This window comes from Zonotrichia albicollis, chromosome 4 (assembly GCF_047830755.1).
Source record: "Zonotrichia albicollis isolate bZonAlb1 chromosome 4, bZonAlb1.hap1, whole genome shotgun sequence".
Lineage (NCBI taxonomy): Eukaryota > Metazoa > Chordata > Aves > Passeriformes > Passerellidae > Zonotrichia > Zonotrichia albicollis.
In genome coordinates, this window is record NC_133822.1 from 31181791 (window position 1) to 31199504 (window position 17714).

The 17714-nt window shown below is 38.6% G+C and overlaps 1 protein-coding gene across 1 annotated transcript in view; it reads left to right on the top strand.

Moving 5' to 3' along the window:
• Positions 1-16053, top strand: part of RIC8B (RIC8 guanine nucleotide exchange factor B) — a 32057-nt gene extending 16004 nt beyond the window's left edge. The window contains exons 5-10 of the mRNA XM_005491174.4: positions 2714-2867; positions 3178-3273; positions 5674-5818; positions 5970-6114; positions 7917-8036; positions 14968-16053. Coding sequence (XP_005491231.1) covers positions 2714-2867; positions 3178-3273; positions 5674-5818; positions 5970-6114; positions 7917-8036; positions 14968-15079 — 772 coding nt within the window. The 3' untranslated portion in view covers positions 15080-16053. The remainder of the gene's footprint in view (positions 1-2713; positions 2868-3177; positions 3274-5673; positions 5819-5969; positions 6115-7916; positions 8037-14967) is intronic.
• Positions 16054-17714: the final 1661 nt, after the last annotated feature.

Below are 17714 nucleotides of genomic sequence, written 5' to 3' on the forward strand. Positions count from 1 at the left end.
CAGCCTTTTTGCTGAACGTGAGATGTGTCTTTGAATGCTGCAAGGATGCAATGAAAGAATAATTGAATACACCCTTCCACCAAGACTGTTCATCAGAGCTCTGGAATAGAAAAGCTATACTCAGAAGTAACACCCCTGCAAATCCTCAAATGGATTGGGGCCTGCATCAAAGGGCCCAGCTGCAGTCCGCTGATCTATTCGGACAAGCAAAACTCAATTCCTGCTAGGAGCCACACTAAGAAATGAGGAAGCTGTTATTAGCAGTATGTAGCTAAAAGAGAGAGGTCTGTGCCATCATTTGGGCCATTCAGCATGCTGGACTCTGACCGTGCAATCTTTATTGCTAGAGATGAGGTGTGAGTCACAGAGCAGAGCACAACTTGCAGCTCTGCTTTCCTCATGGAGCCTATCATTAAGGCAATTATGAAAACTGTGTTAAAAATAAAATGAAATACAAACAGGTGTGAATGCAGTATAAACTGTATGAAGCATCGGGGAGATAAAAAAATATTTCTTAAGATTGCTGATTACTTACACTTCCCCAAGTTTGTAAATCTGCAGAACCTAAGATGCTTCAGTGAAACGTTTTGGCAGCCTGTTATAGCACATAGTTTGAATGGCTGTGCTTTGAATGTGTAAGTTGAGGATTTATTTTAGGTGAACAGTGAGTGTTGGACACATGCCCTGAGTCACGATGTACTGATTGTCAGTGTGACTATTTCTAATAAAAAAGCAGAAGTTAGCCATAAAATATCTTAACTACTTTAGTACCCAGCATTGTCTTTGTGGTTCTGTTGCGGCATTGCTTAATGTTTGAATATGAACAACTTAAAGTACCACATGTTAGAGTGAGTGTCATTTTTGCCCACTAACAAGGTTTTAATCAAGGCATTCACTGGCTCTAAATAGGCCTTTGCTTCTGAATTTGCATATCAGGAGGGGGCTGGGAGCATGAGTGGGTGGATGTCATGTCCCAGTGATTAATGATCTGTAGGAAGCCAAAAAGGGGAGAGTAATATACGCAGTATTTCTACCCCCTGGAGTAGGAATGCAAACACTATTGTGCATATCTGTGCACAGTCACTGACTTCCTGGTAGCTGGAGAATGTCATACACTCCTCTGCCACAAATAAAACTGTCAGTGGAGGGACAAAGATCAAAAAGCTGGGCTTCATTTATTGAAAAGAATAGCTCAGGCACAGTGATCCAGAAAATTAATTTTGTAGGTGTTTGGGAACTTGGTTGTTTAATAAAAAACTGGTAAAAAGAGAACTTTTGATGAAAGGCCTGAAGCCATCAAATATTTGTTGAATTTCTTCTGTTTTGTTTCTGACTATTCCTGAATTATTGGAGAGGAATAACTTCTGTGATACAAAAGGCATATCTTGAGCAGGATTTAGAAACAAAACAAAGAGAACGGGCGTTCCCAAAAGTAATAGTGGTCTGAATTTCAATTACTAAAAGAGCAAAAAGGAGATGGCACAGTGTGGAACAGCCACCCAGTCTGATCAAACCAGAACTAGCAATTTTGTTAGAAATCCTGTTATAGTCAGATGGTCATGGTTTGCTTTCTCTTTTGCTAATTCTTTGTTAGAATTGTATTAATAACTTAGAAACAGTTAGAATTGTATTAATAACTTAGAAATAGTACTTAGAAACAGCTTCTAAGTAGATATTATTAAAAGTCTTAAATAAAGTTGTTTGTAAAGATTTCTCCATTCTTGGAGCACTTTGCCAGTCCTTGAAACATGAGTGCTCATTGGTTCATTGATGGCCTTGAGGTCTGCATGGGTAAACGTGAATAGTTTTGTGCTATTTCTAAATACATCCATTTTTAAGTTTAGTTGGACATCAGCAAGTAAGTAATGACGGAATTCTAATTTTTGCAGCATCTGCATAATTTCTCCCAGTGTTCAGGAACAGTACAAGCCCAAGTCTGTACAGTGAGAGCAGGGTAGATAGCAAACTCAAGGCATGTGTACCCTGCAAGAGATCCTTGCAAAGTAAGTCCCACCTTACTCCATTGAAGAGGAGGGAGGGACCCTGTGACCTAATTGAAATAATTTAATGGCTCTGGAAATGCTCCTCTTTGTGTCCTAGGTTGAGAACACTGCCAGTTACTGAAGGGTAGTGCTTGACACATAAACCTGAGTCTTTTTTTAATGTGTTAAAAGCCTTCTGTATTTCATAAATACTGCAAGCTAAATAAAAATGAAAATATTTCAGGGACCTAAGAAAAGGCCGCTTTGCCCCTGTTACAGCAGGAGGAAATGTTGTCCATATTGTGTTTTGCCATACTAATGTTGGTAATATGGATGTATGGTAAAATGTTTGAAGTTTCAAGGAGGAAAAAAACTCTGACTACTGCAGATCAATGTGAGAGTTCCCCCTGCTGTCCTGCAAGATCAGCTGCTGTAGCTTGCTGCTGGAAGCTGTGCCTTATCCATGGGATGAGACACTGGGGGCTGGAAGTAATCCTGCACTGCTGCTTTTGGAACTTTTTGTCTTTCTTTTTCCTTGTTTGTTCCAAGAGCCAGAACCCAGGCGATAATGCAGGCCACCTTCTTTAAAACCCAGAGAGGAGAAAATAAAGCATTGTTTGAATTGTAGGGCCTCTTTTTGATTGCAGCTGTACAAGCAGTTTATGGTGAGTTGTACTCTGTTTTTAATTGTTTCTTCCAAATGAATAATGAATTTTTAAAATCTGTTTCAGCAATGCAATCAACCTCTTAAGCAATGTTCCTGTTTCTTGCTTGGATGTTCTTATTAATCCATCGTCCCAAGAGGAAACAGATATAAAATACAATGGTATGAATATGGGAGCTATTCAGATTTTACTGGATTTCATGGAGAAGAGAATAGACAAGGTATGGACTGCAGAGATTTTTCACAAAAGGAACCTCTTTCACTAAGGCAAAAAGTGCACATATATCAAGTTCTGTATAAACCTTTCAGCCAGTACTTAGCACAAATATGGATGTCCAACTAAATTTTGAAACACCTCCAAATTCCTGTGAATATCTGAAGCTCTTTGCTGTGTGTCTGAGGGTGAACATTTGGTTCTTTATGTAAAGTTCATATTTTGGTTCTCATATAAAACTTCATTGAAGTGCTCACAGAATTGGAAAAGGAAAGTTTGCTCTTAAAATGTTTTATTTGTGTTTGGCCTTATTTTAGGGAAGCAGCTACAGAGAAGGTCTGACTCCAGTTCTTAGTTTATTAACTGAATGCTGCCGAACTCACAGGAATATCAGGAAGTTTATCAAAGCTCAGGTGAGTAAAATTCATCGAAATTTGAGCTTGAAGCTGGTGATGAACTTTGAGGTTTGTACATCAGTGCAGGACAGTGCTGTAGAAATAATTTTTCAGTCATGTACATCAACAGATATTGTGGCCTGAGTTCCATGATACATTTTGTAGAGCTGTTAAATAATAACATCAGGGATTTTGTAAAGCTGTGTCAATGTGAGTCACCGTGGATCCTATGAGATGGGTAAAAAATTCAGTAAGGTCTGTTCCCTTACCTTCAGTAAATAAGAAGCATTTCAGTGCAGTTAATTAGACTTTGCAGAGCTGTGTGGAGGCAAGTGAGAATACAGGTGTTTTGATTGAGGGTTCTGCTTGAGGTTTAGTTTTACTTCAGCAGGAAGGAGTTTGGATTAAGACTTGTGTACCAGTGTGTATCAGCTGTCCTGTCAGACTAAATGTGCCCCTGGACAGAGGCACACATCATCTCTTTGTCTCTTATAAAGGCTCTTTATTACACTATGGACTGTGGCTTTTAACAGGGAAGATGATTTCTGTGCCATGGTTAAAGACCTGAAGGATCTGTGTAGCTTGGTGGTTGAGTATGGTGTTTTCTGTTTGTTTTGCTGCTTTTCCTGAGGTCACATGGAAAGAAGCTAAAAGATGAGCACAAGAAAGAAATTGCTCCTCTGGTTTCTGCTCTCCTCCTAAGCTGCAGTGGCTTTTGAGTTGCATCCCAGATGCTGCTCCCAGATCAAAGCTGTGCCTGAATTCATAAATGGAATTTAAAATGAAGAAGAGCATATATTTTCTGCCTCTTTCATCTATACCAGAAAAGTGTTTTTGAGGAATTTAAGAAACTTGTTCTTGTTACTTGTTTTTCTTCACAGCAGTTAGTTTTTATGATACTTTGCTGATCTGTTAACTTCTAAAATAAAAAAAAAGTTGCGGAGCCAAGTGTACAGAAGCTAGAAAATGAAGTTGTCGGCATGTTTTTTCGACATCTGAGCATCTCAATGTCAGGATATAATTGCATGCTGACTCCTGCCACAGGACCACTGCCTCATATAGTGCAGAGAATGGATGGATGTTGCTAACTGCATGACTGGATGTTTGATATTTTGAATTACCCTCATTGTTAAGTTCTGGCCTTGGGCTTTATTTATTGTGTGCTATTTAAATTGTGATCTGAAGACAGGATGATTGATTTCCTCATGGACTGTCCTGTGGCACTCATCACCATATTAGTATTAGAGTACTCTAAAAACATTAATTCGTTCTTACAACACACTGGGAAATGGCAGTCATGGTACTATCCCCATTGGGGGGAGTAAGCAGGGACAAAGTAAAATGGTTTTGCTAATTGTTTGAATACTTGGTGTGAAAAAGAATGATCTGTTTTATCCAAAGCAGTCAGTACTGTAAAATTAATGTAAGGATCAGTTCCCAGTGAGTCCAATTTCAGTAGTAATTGTGCTGTAATTTTGCACAGGACATGACACTTTACATTAGACACCTAGAAAACAAAGAACTTGCAGTTTCTTATTATAGTGACACACTTTTTTTATTCCTTAATAAAATATTGAAGATCTGTAATTCTTATTCGAGTCTTCAGATCATTAAATATTTCATATCATGGCCTTGATTTGTTTGCAGATCATATAATATATCCTTTGAATGTGAAAAAATGTACATAGATATTAGTCTGAAGGCATCCACACAAGGAAGCACAAGATAGTTTGCATCATTCATGCACTACCTGCCTTTCTTGAGGGTTGAAGTTAACAATATTAATGACCTCTAATGAGAAAATAGTGTATTTGAGGAAGTGTGAAATCATAATTTCTCCAAAATATTTCTGAAATTTAGCTTGAGCTTTTAAAAGTGTTTTGTGGTTGAAGTATGTGTTTCCTCTCTGTGTAGAGCCCATTTTTGAAATTTAGTAGTATAACTTGCAATGTACTTATTTTCATGCTTTTTCATTAAGCACGTCATTGTTCTGTATAAACTACAGAGCATTTTTTAAGAGTGTGAGCTTCCTTAAACTGGTATTTCTAATACTTTTACAAGATACATGAGGAAAACAGAAGAAACAGAGATCATGAGGTTATGGTTGCCTGTTGACCAGCTCTCCTGGGACACCCATTTGTGCTCATAAACTCCTAGTAATTGTATTTTTAAAGTCTGCATTTGAGACAGTATTTTTCTGCCCAAAATGACAGACCAGAAAACTTAAATATAATAAGAAGCAAGAGTCACTATTAATGCATGTGGGCATAGTTGTCTGATTTTATTGCCTTTTTTTTTTTTTTTGAAGGACAGAGTAATTTTTTTTGTTCTGTTGACTACATTTGTTTTTGCAAATATTGTTTTGCATGATATTTACATGCATTTTATGCTGTTCTTCCCTTTCTTGTGTGCTGCCAGGTACTGCCCCCATTAAGAGATGTCTCAAACCGTCCTGAAGTTGGCACAACAGTGAGGAACAAACTCGTCCGCCTTATGACACATGTTGACCTTGGAGTAAAGCAAATTGCAGCAGAATTTCTTTTTGTTCTTTGTAAAGAGAGAGGTAAAAATTACTTTTTCTTCTCCCTTTTGTATAAGGTCTTGCTGTAATTGGTATATTTACCTCTTGCTGTAACTCCCAGTTCTTGTAGCATTCTGTGAGGTTTGTTTTGTAGCTGAGTACAGCTGAATAATTTTCTGTATCCTCTTTGCAGTCGATAGCTTGTTGAAATACACAGGCTATGGTAACGCAGCAGGATTGCTGGCAGCCAGGGGCCTGCTAGCAGGAGGAAGAGGAGATCATTGGTACTCAGATGATGAGGATACAGACACAGAAGAATACAAATCTGCAAAGCCAAAGTATGGTATTGTTTTCAATATCACATATCCTGTTGCATTTTGGATTCTTTTGATGGGATTTTGGGGGTTTTTTACCTTTTTCAGAGAGGCCAGTTTTGGAATGATATTAACTTAACTTGCTTATATTAACTCCTGTCTTCTGCTGACTTCATGGTCTAATTATTGAGAAACCAGCCTCTAATAGTGACTATCATGTAGTCAGATATGGTTGCAGGGGGAAAAAAAAGTTACTACGAGAATGATTTAACATCTGAATAACTACTTAAATTTCAAGTGTGAAAAGAGAATTTTAAGGAAGTGATAGGAAAAAAGTTTAGTAGCAAACTTTGCAAGGATGGGTTTTGTACCAGATATTTGGGGAACTCAGATGAAGTTTGCCAAACTGCTAACCTGCAGTTTGTGGGATATATCTCTGTAATGGAGAAAGTAATGGTGTCAGATATGGCTAAAGGTTTTAGTCAGAACTTTGTTAAAAAGGAGAAAACAAGTAGGTTTACTTTTGGTTTTGACTGAATTTCAGATTGTCCGGTACTAAAATTTCCTGAAAAACCAAGTAGGCCACATCTGTAAATATGGGAGAAGCAACATAACTTGTATAGAAGTCATGCAGCAGGAATGCAGTATATTTGATTGACAAATTCACTAACCATGTAGAAGCTCAGTTGATTTTTATTAGATGCAACTGATTGGGTGCTAGAGGTTTTAGTTTGTCTTGTTACGTCTAGGATTTCATGCCATTTTAAAGATATCCAGAAATTGTTGATAGTGAACATCTGAAGTGTTAACATTATTCTTCTGTTTTACTCTGTTTTCCTTGAATTACACAGACATGATTAGGTGTGTGGTGGGTGCTTGTGGTTTATTGAAAGATTCCTGTCAAGGTACATGAACAAAGGACAAGATTGAATGTATGAGATTTAGGAGTTACGTTGCTTCTGTGCTAAGAAATCAACTCTAAACTAGGAGGTTTCTTTTTATTTCTGCACTTCAGGATTTTTTTTCTTTCTGTTTCCTCTATATTCCTCTTTCAAAAGCCTGACATTCACTTATATGCATATAAGTAAAACTATAACTTCCAATTACTTAAAAGCTAATGCTTACACAAAGCATTCAAGATAACTGTCAGTTGATTTATGCACCTGATTTTCTGTTTTGCTGTTCAATATCTGTGATTAAAATGTTTGAAAGGATAATGTGCCCTGAAAGTTTTCTTTAGAACTACTTCTCTGCTTTTGTTACCATTTCCGTATCACTGTTCATGTGTATTAACAGTGAAAATAAAGCTGGCTTTGTAAATGCTTGAAGTGAAATAACTTCATCTGGTTTGAGCAAAAAATCATCATCATGGAAGGGCAACACTTAACTAATTTAATGCAAAATTAACTGAAACCTGTCTATATTTTTAAAATCACACCTGTACAGAATTAATTTCAGACATGTATCTGTCATCCAGTTCCCTATTTATGTCATTAGTACTAATGACGTTGTTGTTGTTACCATCATCATTCCCCTGTTTTCAAACTGTTCCTCTGTGTTCCAGCAGCAAGGACTACCAGCCTATGAATTTTTGAGCACTGACAAGACATTAATACAGTGAATCCACACAAACATTCAGTCACGATCCATGAGAAAATAGGATATAAATATGAACCTTGTCTATTTATAACAAAACCTTTTGTGTGCAGTTCAGACAGTTTAATCTTGATGGTTTCTGTGAGTTCTTCCTGTTTCCTGCTATTAAGAAGATAGAAAATGTACCTATTCCTGCAGAAATGTAAACTCTGTTGTTTTTTCACCTCCAGCATTAACCTTATCACTGGTCACTTAGAAGAGCCAATGCCCAATCCAATGGATGAAATGACAGAAGAACAAAAAGAATATGAAGCTATGAAGCTTGTCAATATGTTTGATAAACTTTCCAGGTATTGTATTATGCTTTTGAGAAGCAGCTTGTATCGTGGCTCTTTACTAAGGTCTAGTGCTTCAAAATAATGCTAGAATCGACTTCTTTGTAGGATTAGGACCACTTTAAATGCAGAGAAAATGTTTAGCACTTCAAAGAAAAGAGTGATATGCTGCAGGACTTCAGAGGAAACCTCTTTTGGAGAGGATTGGACAGAATTGGGAAGACCCTGGTGGTCAGGGGACCTGAATAGATAGGCTGATGGTATTGAAGAGAATTTCTGCTTTTAAAGTATGGGACACAATCTAGGCCCAAGGCAAGCATGGGTATTTTCCCCACGTTAGTGAGCAGTATCTCGTTGTAACTACTTATGCCTGCTGCTTACATGAAGGGCAAATACAGTGTGAAAATAATTGTTGTCAGAAACAATAAATTGTATAATGGAGCAATTAAAAGGGGAATTTCAGTTAAGACTTACTGTGGATGGATTAGGTTCAGTGTGGACTGGATTACAAATCAGCCTTTGTAATTTGTTTTATGTGACAAAGGTAATGCCATGAAAGAAATGGGTACTTAGTGTGACATAATGGTGTTACAGTACTGATACAGAGGGTTGATCTTCAGTTCATAACTTTCTGTGTACAAAAGAACATAGATCTGTGCTCTTATCTCTAGCTTTTTTCTCTTTGGCTCAATATGTCTAGAATTTGCTGGGGGCTTTTCCCCCATACTTCAAGCCATACTGGAATGATTGCCTGTATTTTTTTTAATTCATAAGTAAAGTTACATTCTTGAGAAACATTTATGTGATACTAATTTGCCATTGCACTGAGCTGTAGGAGGTAAATATTTAAGGGCATCCATTCTTCAAATGTGGAAAAAACTCATCAGCTAGAAATGTGCTTGTTTTGTAAGAGTCTATAGATAGTCACGATCTATTGAGAGAAATTCAGCAAAACAAGTTTTTACATCTCTTTTAAGGATTAGGAATATAGCAAAAGATACAGGAGAATCTGGATTTTACATTAGTTGTCAAAAACTGAATTACAGGCAGGATTGAAGGCAGGGAAGGAACTTAGAACAACAGATCTGAGACTATCAATGAAGTAATTGGATTTTTTTTTCGCATTATTTGCAGGGAAGGCAACTGTACCATGTCATAGCCTTCTTAGGAAAGAGAAGTAAATGCAATGCACATGTAATCTTAATTGAATCATTGCTGTGTTAAGCTAGAGAATTAAGATGCTGAGCATCAAGGGTACCACAATAAAATGACTAAATGGTCTAAAACATTCTTTGAAAGTAAGATTGAGGCTGCAGACAAGCTGAGACTGAAGGCAGTTGCTGTCCCTGCAGCAGTTAGACAAAAACTCCCAATGGTTACTGTGGCACAAGAGCCCTTTCAGTCTGGAGGGTTGGAGGCACCTGCTGCAGTGCCTGCCACAGGCTGACAATGACTGAGCAGCTGCTGCCCTGTGTTACCACTTATCCTCTTGGCCAGCAGCATTGCTGTCACCTTGAGCCTTCTGTGCCCCCTACATTCACCTGCAATTTCTTTTATAGTACTTACACTTCTTCAGGGCTGGCACTCTGTGGTAGGGTTTTTGTTTGTTTGTTTTATATCGTGGTTACTGTGGGACAGTGTTGTTGATGTGATCCCTTTAGGTGCTGTGATGACATGAATAAAATAATTTCACTGTTCTTCCCACACTTTTTGTTTTACTAAAAATAGGGGAGGAGGAATTGCTGGCAGGAGGGAAAAAGAAAGTAAGACTTGGAATGGGGAGGTTGTGGGATGTTTTTCATGAATGTAATTGAGTGCAATTGTGGGCCCTGCAGATGTTAAACGACATGGGAAGTTGCCAGTCTTGCATACAAGAAGGCGTTAGTACCATGCTGATAGTAGTGGGAGTCCCTCCATGGTTTTGGAACAGGAAACATGTGCTGCCTCCAGCTTGAGGAGTGCTGGGAGTTTGCTGACTTAAATCTACATGGAATGCACTTCTTACGCTTGGTTTGCACCCTACAGATTCAAAGCAGAGGTTGCTTGGTTGGAGTTTTTGGTTGATTCTGGGGTTTGAGTCTTCCTTTGAGGCAGAGAGCTTGTGGCAGGTTTCCTACTTCTGCTTTTGTCTCTTGTCATTGTAGGAGGGGAAATGTGCCACGAACGGGTTCAGTTTGGTGCAGTGCTTTGCTTATAAAGGGGAGGAAGTTGGAACAGGAACGAACAACAACTTCTCCTCTTAAGCAAGTTTGTATAATTTAATGTAACCTGAACAGGAGCTTAGAGTAAGCTTGTGTGATGTACAGCAAAACAGGTTTACTTAGTTTACTGGTGTTGTCCCAGCAGTGGAAGCTAAGCTTTAAAGAACTGCCACACTTTTATTGAAGAAAAGTATGAAAAAAAGTTGAAGGACTGACAAACTTGTCAACTTCCTTCCCTGACTGATTATAATAATTAGGCCAGTTTGTCACTGGGACGCTTCAGATTTGACTTTGACTGGCTGAATATGAGAACGCACAAAACAAATTTTCCAAGCAGTACTACTTCACTGGGAAATTATATCCTTCATTAACGGCTGCTGAATGTTTGCACTGTACCCTTCCTAAATGGTTTATTGAAGCTATAAGTAGAAAGGGACGTCTTTTTCCTAGTTCTGTAGTATGCTTTTCAGGTTTGTTTTTATCTTCAGCATTGGCACTGAAAAATAGAAACTTTTTGAGATCATGTAAAACTGATTGATGCTTTTGGTCATTTCAGGTCATACTTCCCAAGCTTTTCTACTCTTTTAGGTTATTGGTGTTTGGGCCTGTTTATGAGGTAATTGATCATCAACAAGGCTAAATTAAAATTAATCACCCAGTTTTGATTTCTCAAAATACTTCTAGGATAAGCTGAGTATCGTTATGAACCCATTTCCCCTGTGCCAGTATTTTAACATACAGTCAGATTCTGCAAAGGCTTTTATAGAAATTAGTATTTTGATCAAATTTGGCTGAGTGAGATTACTTTTTTAAAATAATCAAATATATACAAATTATAAGTATAAATGAACATGAGAAATCTCAATTACTGCATTTCTTGGGAGATGTATATACTACTTAGGCTAAATCTGGATGCCTGAACTTGGCCCTGATGTAACTCTGTAGGTTTTGTCTTCAGTAGTGTCTTGTTGGTTCTTTGAGAACTGTTTGATGACTGTAAATCAGTGTCCTCTGCACATGATGCACATCTTTCAGCTTTGAAAAACCCCACAGATCTGCAAGGATTTAATTCAGCCTTCCATTTTTTTTTACAGAACATCTAGTTAGCCACCTTAAGTCAGTGTTGTGTGATATTCTGCCATATAATAGATTATTGAAGATACTCCGTGTTAATTAAAATGTCTGGAAAAAATGCTAACATTTTTTCTATTATAAATGGTAGATAGAATTGTATATTAATTGACTAATTTAGAATGTCAGGATGCTTTTCCCAAGCCAACCTTGTATTAATAGCAAGAATCCTTTTGCTGATAAAATGGTCTCCAATTATCACAGCTTGGGTTTTGTTGTATGTTGAACAGAAGTCAACAAAACAAGTAAGAGAACCTGTCTAAATAAGGTACCGTACTCATTAAAAACACAAAATTAATCATAGGATCAATGAAGAAGGCAATGCTACATCGGGTTTGTTTTTTTCTTCCCCTTTTTAATCATAGAGCCAAATAATGTTCCCTGAAAGGATCGGAACTATTATGTGGCACTCAATTATAAGGAGGTGAATAGGTCCCCAAGACGCTGTTTCATCAAAGGGGCAGGCTGGTGTTTACATGATGGCTGTTTGATTACAGCCACCATCATTAATGCTGTGTGGCAGTGCAGCCCTGCAGCACAGACAGCGGGCAGGAGTCACCCTTCAAAACAAGGCAATGAGTTTTTAGTCGTTATCAAACTAAAAGGCAAGCAGGAAGGCTGAACATGTATGGATATTTTTGAAGGGACTCTGGGAGATCTGCAAGTGGAAGAAGAGAATGCTTTTTACCAACTGTTTAATTATGGTGTGTTCCTAAGTGCACTTGAATAGAATGCTTTATTTGCATTAGAAAAATGAATGTTACAAGATGCATTTGAGTATGTGGAAGGTCACCTAAGGATGTTCAAACATGTATAAATACACACATTGTGTGCTTGTAGGGAGCTTCATAGATATGGAATAATTCCCACTGCCATCTCCTGGGCTGAGGACAGCAATATTCTGCCCTATGGATGTGCTATAAACATCCAGTTTCTGGACAGTGACCTGTTTTCTGAGGCTCTACCTGTCAGTTCCTGGCACTTCCTTTCCCACCTTGTCTTTCTCTCCCTGTGGACAGTGAGCACATCCTCAGGTAGCCCAGGGTGTCAAAGCACAGTTGAGGCCCAGATTGTGGTTAGAAACAAAATAGGCTGATCTTTGTTTCTCTTCCTTTTTCCTTTGGTGGCTTGGCATATTTCGGTCTTCACACCAGTTCAGTTTTACTGGGTAGCACTTGGCTGAGGAAGGATGTGTGGAATTCAGCCTCCTAATGCAGAGAACAGCAAACCCCTACCAGCCCTCTCCCATCCTGCAAAGCAGGAAGCTCAGGCAGGAACAGAAAGGTACTTGATGAGCATCCTTGTTACTCCATGCAGTGTGAGCTCAGCCTGGCTCCCATGGTTAAAGCCTAAAGCTAAAGTGGGATGTGAAAGTGAGGCTGGAAAAGGGAAGCCCCAGAGAAAGAGCTTTGCTTTTATAATTGACAAATAATGAGATAGGACTTCTTGACAATATTTAGAGTCCTAAGAATTGTTGGGAGGAGTGGGAGGTCCCCGCATAAAGGGACCATGGGACCTTGTTTTCTTGTCTTTCTCCTCCCTTTTTCATGAACAAATTGCTATCCTTTATTAGCCATTATAATTCATTTATTACCAAAAATAAATGGTAAATTACTAGAAAATTAGGTGATTTCTTGACTTCTGACTGCAGTATTAAATGTTGGAATTTAAAAATACGCTTTGGGATTTTTAAAACAAAAATCTAGGATCCTTTCAGCTTTATTAAAGGGCAAGCAATGTTGATTCTGTTCTTCATGGCTACATTTTTGCATTTTAGATGTTACTTGTTTTGTATGATGTTTTAAGTTTGAAAACCAAAAAGACCTTAGATTTATAGGATTCTTTCTCGGGGAAAAAAAGTCTTTGCTATTATACACAACTCCAAAGCATTCCTCTGTTTTGCCTTTGGGGTACCCCTAGAGCAGGCAGGATTCTGGTCCTCTTTGGACACCAGATTTGCAGTCTTCATGTTTTGAGCCCATTTGAATCTGATTTCAAGAGCTCAGAGGTGTCTTTTCCATACATCTTTAAGAGATTCTCTGACTGCTGTCACTTGGGCAGAATCTGCACACTATGGATTGCATTGCCAGAAGGGAGGGAACTCACTGGCAATCCTGAAGTAATGGCAAACTCTCTCCAGTCTGTTTAAAGATGGATCCTGCTCTTCCACACACCCTGAGGGAAAGCCTGCCCAGTGCTCTTTTGATCTGGTCTTGCAAACCTCCTTCCATGGACTCAGGCTTCCCACCAGACTTGGTCAGCCAAGCCACAGCAATTATTTCTCATGTGGGATTTGTGAGTTTATCACTGTAGGATCTGATTGTCACATCTGCACAAACAGCTGAATTTATCTTGCTGTTTAATCACATCTTTTTGAGATGTGATTTAACTGCATCTTGACTGTATGGTGTCTGGCTTATGCATGCCATGTAACACAGGTGTTGCCTTTCTTGCTGTTCCTGTGGGTGCATCAAGGTTGGATTGATTGCCAGCTGTGTTCAAGGAATTGTTGTCCCTTTTTTCAGCCAAGGTAGTAGTTCAGACCAGGCAGAGAGCTGGTGAGATGGCTTTGCTTCCCCACCAAGTGATGCAGTTTTATTGTCCGTGGCTTGGGAGGATGGTAGATGTATGTTAAAATTTTTTTAAGTAACATAAACATAAATAAATAAATAACATAACAATTTTTTTAAATAACAATTTTTTAAAATAACATAGTTTTACTGGGCTGCCTTTCAAACAAGGGGTAAATTACCATCAGACCTCTGCTCCTTTATTTAAGGCGATTCCTGAATATTTAGAGGTATTTTCCCTTTTTTTTCAGCATAAAATCAAAATGTTATCTTTGCCCTTACAGCTTTTGCTATAATCCACATATAAACGAGGTGATAAAAAGTAAGGATAAAATAAATCTTTGCTAATACTTTTTGATTGGCTTAATCAATAATTAATCATCTCTTAGATGAGGCTGTAGCTTTTGGAGTAGATATAATTGGATTAACTGCTGAGCAGCCTTTGGAGCTTTGAAGAGATTAAAATGGCTGTAAATCCTGTAATTAAACTGCCATAAACAAAAGCAATAGTTTTAGAATCAGTCAGTTATTTTTAAATGAATCAGCAAGTCCTTAACACACCCTGAGTAGTGGTGTAGGCAGAATCTGTTCTCTTAACTGATTTATTTCCTTCAACAAGATGAATATGTATCAAATCATTGCTTTAATTGCTTGGGTATATGTTAGCCAGAATGGCAGGTGGAATTTTAGGAAGAACATGCTGTTAGAGAACTCTCAGAAGAAAAGCTAGTTTGTGTATCCAAAACAGTGAACCTGCTCCTTGTCTTGAGCCTATTAGGCGCTGACTTTTCATGGTGTCTTTAATTGGCTAAGTAGGCTTGGCCTACATGAATGAAGTCTTTATCTGTCCTGCTCTTCCCCTCCCACCTTTTTGGGAAGGTTTTTTGTGCCTTTTTCTTCAAAACAGACAGCTTTAGCAGGAATAACTTCCTTTTAGAGGCTCATTGTGTACCAAAGCAGATACTGTATGTGACTGTATTATACACATGGGAATTGATATGTGTGCACATGCTAATATGGATTCTTTCTTTCAATCCCTCACAGAGATGAGCTCATAAAGCCAATGGGAGTGCGGCCGGATGGGACAATGGCTCCTTTGGAGGAAGCAGTCAGCCAGTACCATACCAGCAAGCAAGAGAGCTCAGATTCAGACTAAGGCATCACCTGTTTCACTCTCAATTCTCCTCTAATCCACACTTCTCCTTAGAGCCACATCTTTTGTCCTCACATTAGCCAGCATCACTTTAACTGTTCTATTATTGGCATATTTAAATGATGGGTCCTGTGCTGTAATGTCTGGATTTTTATTATGTCTGTTTAGAGAACATATCAATTTATTAGTTTATGATCTTTATTAATTTAAAATGAAATGTATTTCAAAAGGATAAAAAGTGAAAGCCTACAGTGTAAAATAAAGTCCACTTTCATTTTCCAGAATCTTGTTTTCTGAACTCTGTAGGTTTTCCCATTCTTGGTAACCTTTTGTATTGTCTTGCCAGTCTTCCTCTTTATATAATTGTATTAATGAAGTGTGTTTACTTAATGGCATTAGGAGCAGAGGGTGTTTAGACTTAAAAGTCTGATTGACCTTGTGAGGCTGCTTTAGTTGCATTGAGCAGCGATTTCAAAGCTCCCGTTTTTGAAGTGCCCTGGGGTTTCTTACTGCTACAAACTTTTCCAGTTAAGCTGCTGCTTAAGATTTTAACAATGTGTCAGTGACAGACTGCTTCTAAAACTGCCTTTAAATTGGGAAACAAGACGATGGATTTTGTATGTCTTCCTTCCCTCCCTGGTTAATACCACACGAATATACCTCCTCCTCCCCTCTTTGGTTAAGTAAAAACATCCCTATTGAAAATGGTGTTCAAGAATTGCACTTAAATGATGCCATGGATGGGAGGGGACTGGAGTGCATGTGCCAGTGTTTCACTGCATTGGGGCCTACTTTGGGAGATTAACTTCTATGCCTCTCTTGAAGGGAAGTCAAACTAATCAACAAAGAAATATTTCCTCTTAGAGAGAACTTGGGAAGCAGTGGAATAGAGAATGGGAGGGTGGAAAGGAGAAGAAAACGTCACTTTCAATTCTGTACTCTTTAAAAACAAAGATTAAAGTTTCAGGCGTGCTGCACTGCTGTTGTTGCCTCTTTGCCTGCTTGGTTTTTTCTGTGTTTCTCCCAGCATGAATTACATGAAGAGTAATCCATGCCCTAGTTTTGAATTCCTTATTTTGTGCAGCTTAAACATGCCATTCACTGGGAATGTTTCAGAGGTTGGTGTTGGTTCTCCAGTTTTTGTTTCTTATGACTTGACACTGGTTCTCTAAACTAAGGAAGTTGGTGTTCAAAGACCCTGTAAAGGGGAATTTGGTGTGAAATTGTGCTATGGTTGCTTATGTGAGGAGCTTCTGCAGATAATCTTAGTCTTCCAAAAGAACTGAAAAGGAAAAAATAAAGCACTGCTGTCCTCTCAGTGGTTCAGTTTGTGTTTCCAAAGGACTCTGCCCAGCAACAGCAATGTTTTTCTTGGTACATATGTAGTATGTTATGTCATACCTCTTCTTTATGACTCCAAAAGTGGAAGGGACTGATTATCCAAGATTAAGCAATGTGTTTGGCTGCATCTAAGCCGGGTCTCAAAAATGTAATTCTGGGTTTAGCATCATGCACTGACTGCTCTGAGCCCAGCACAGATAAGTATTGTGTGCCCTACAGGTGCAAAGAATTTGTGATCCCTCCCTGAGGAACAAAACTTCCCTGGCCCTGTTAATAAGGAACTGTCTTGTGTCAGCTGGGGAGGGAGTTGTTTCAGTCATGGTTTTCTTGCTGTTGAGCACTAAGTACAGAGCATGAAAAAGAGCAAAATCTTAATTGCTGCTTTACAAGCTGTAGAATATGCTCCTACGATTAGCTGGCTAAAGAGATTAATGAAACAATAATGGCACCAGGGACCTTGTTATAAGCAGTATAGCATGAGGCTCTTGTGCTCTGCCTCCTGTCATTTGCCACAGGGCAGCAACATTTGCAATAAATAGTTCTGTTTAGTTTATCTTGGAAAACAGGTGCAGGTTCTATAGACATGGATGCTGCTTTGATTAAAAAGAAAAAAGTGAAGACCAAGCATAGGCCTGAATCCTCCAGCTTGAGAGTGGCTGTCATAGCTGGGTTGCCTGTAGTGCAGGTAAATGTAGATAAGTGAGCAACTTGCACTAGTGCAAGAGTAGCTCTTGTTCCAAGGGGATAGTTTTGAAAAGACTGCTGCAGACTTTTTGGCTTATCTTTGCAATGTAACATAGGTCCAAGCTTCTGCACTGGCTGGAGATCTGGGAATATCTTGGGACCAAGGTCCTTCAAATCACCAGTGCCTCTGCTTCCTTTTGTGCTTGCTGGTGTTTTCAGAGTAACATGGTAGAATTTCTCTTGGATGGGAGTCTGGAGAAACGTGAGGTTAAAAAAAGGAACTATCTGGAATTTTTTATGTACTGTGAAATACTGCTCCTGAATTTATTTTCAAAGTTGAACCTCCAAAACTGGAGGCTTGGGCAGCTGAGTCTTGCTTAAACGGTAAACTGGGCAGTGTCAGGAAGGATTTCTAAGTGAAATGTCTCATTTTACTCCCTTCTGAGTAAAATGTCAGTAGGATTTCTAGTGGTGACCATAAAGGTGTTACCCAGTGGGTTTTGAGGACATGTACTTTCACTCCCAAAAAGTCTTCCACAGTCAGTCCCAAACCCAAAATCTTGTGTTTCAGTCTTTACTTTGGCATTAATAGTCCAAAGCAACACAGTTCTCA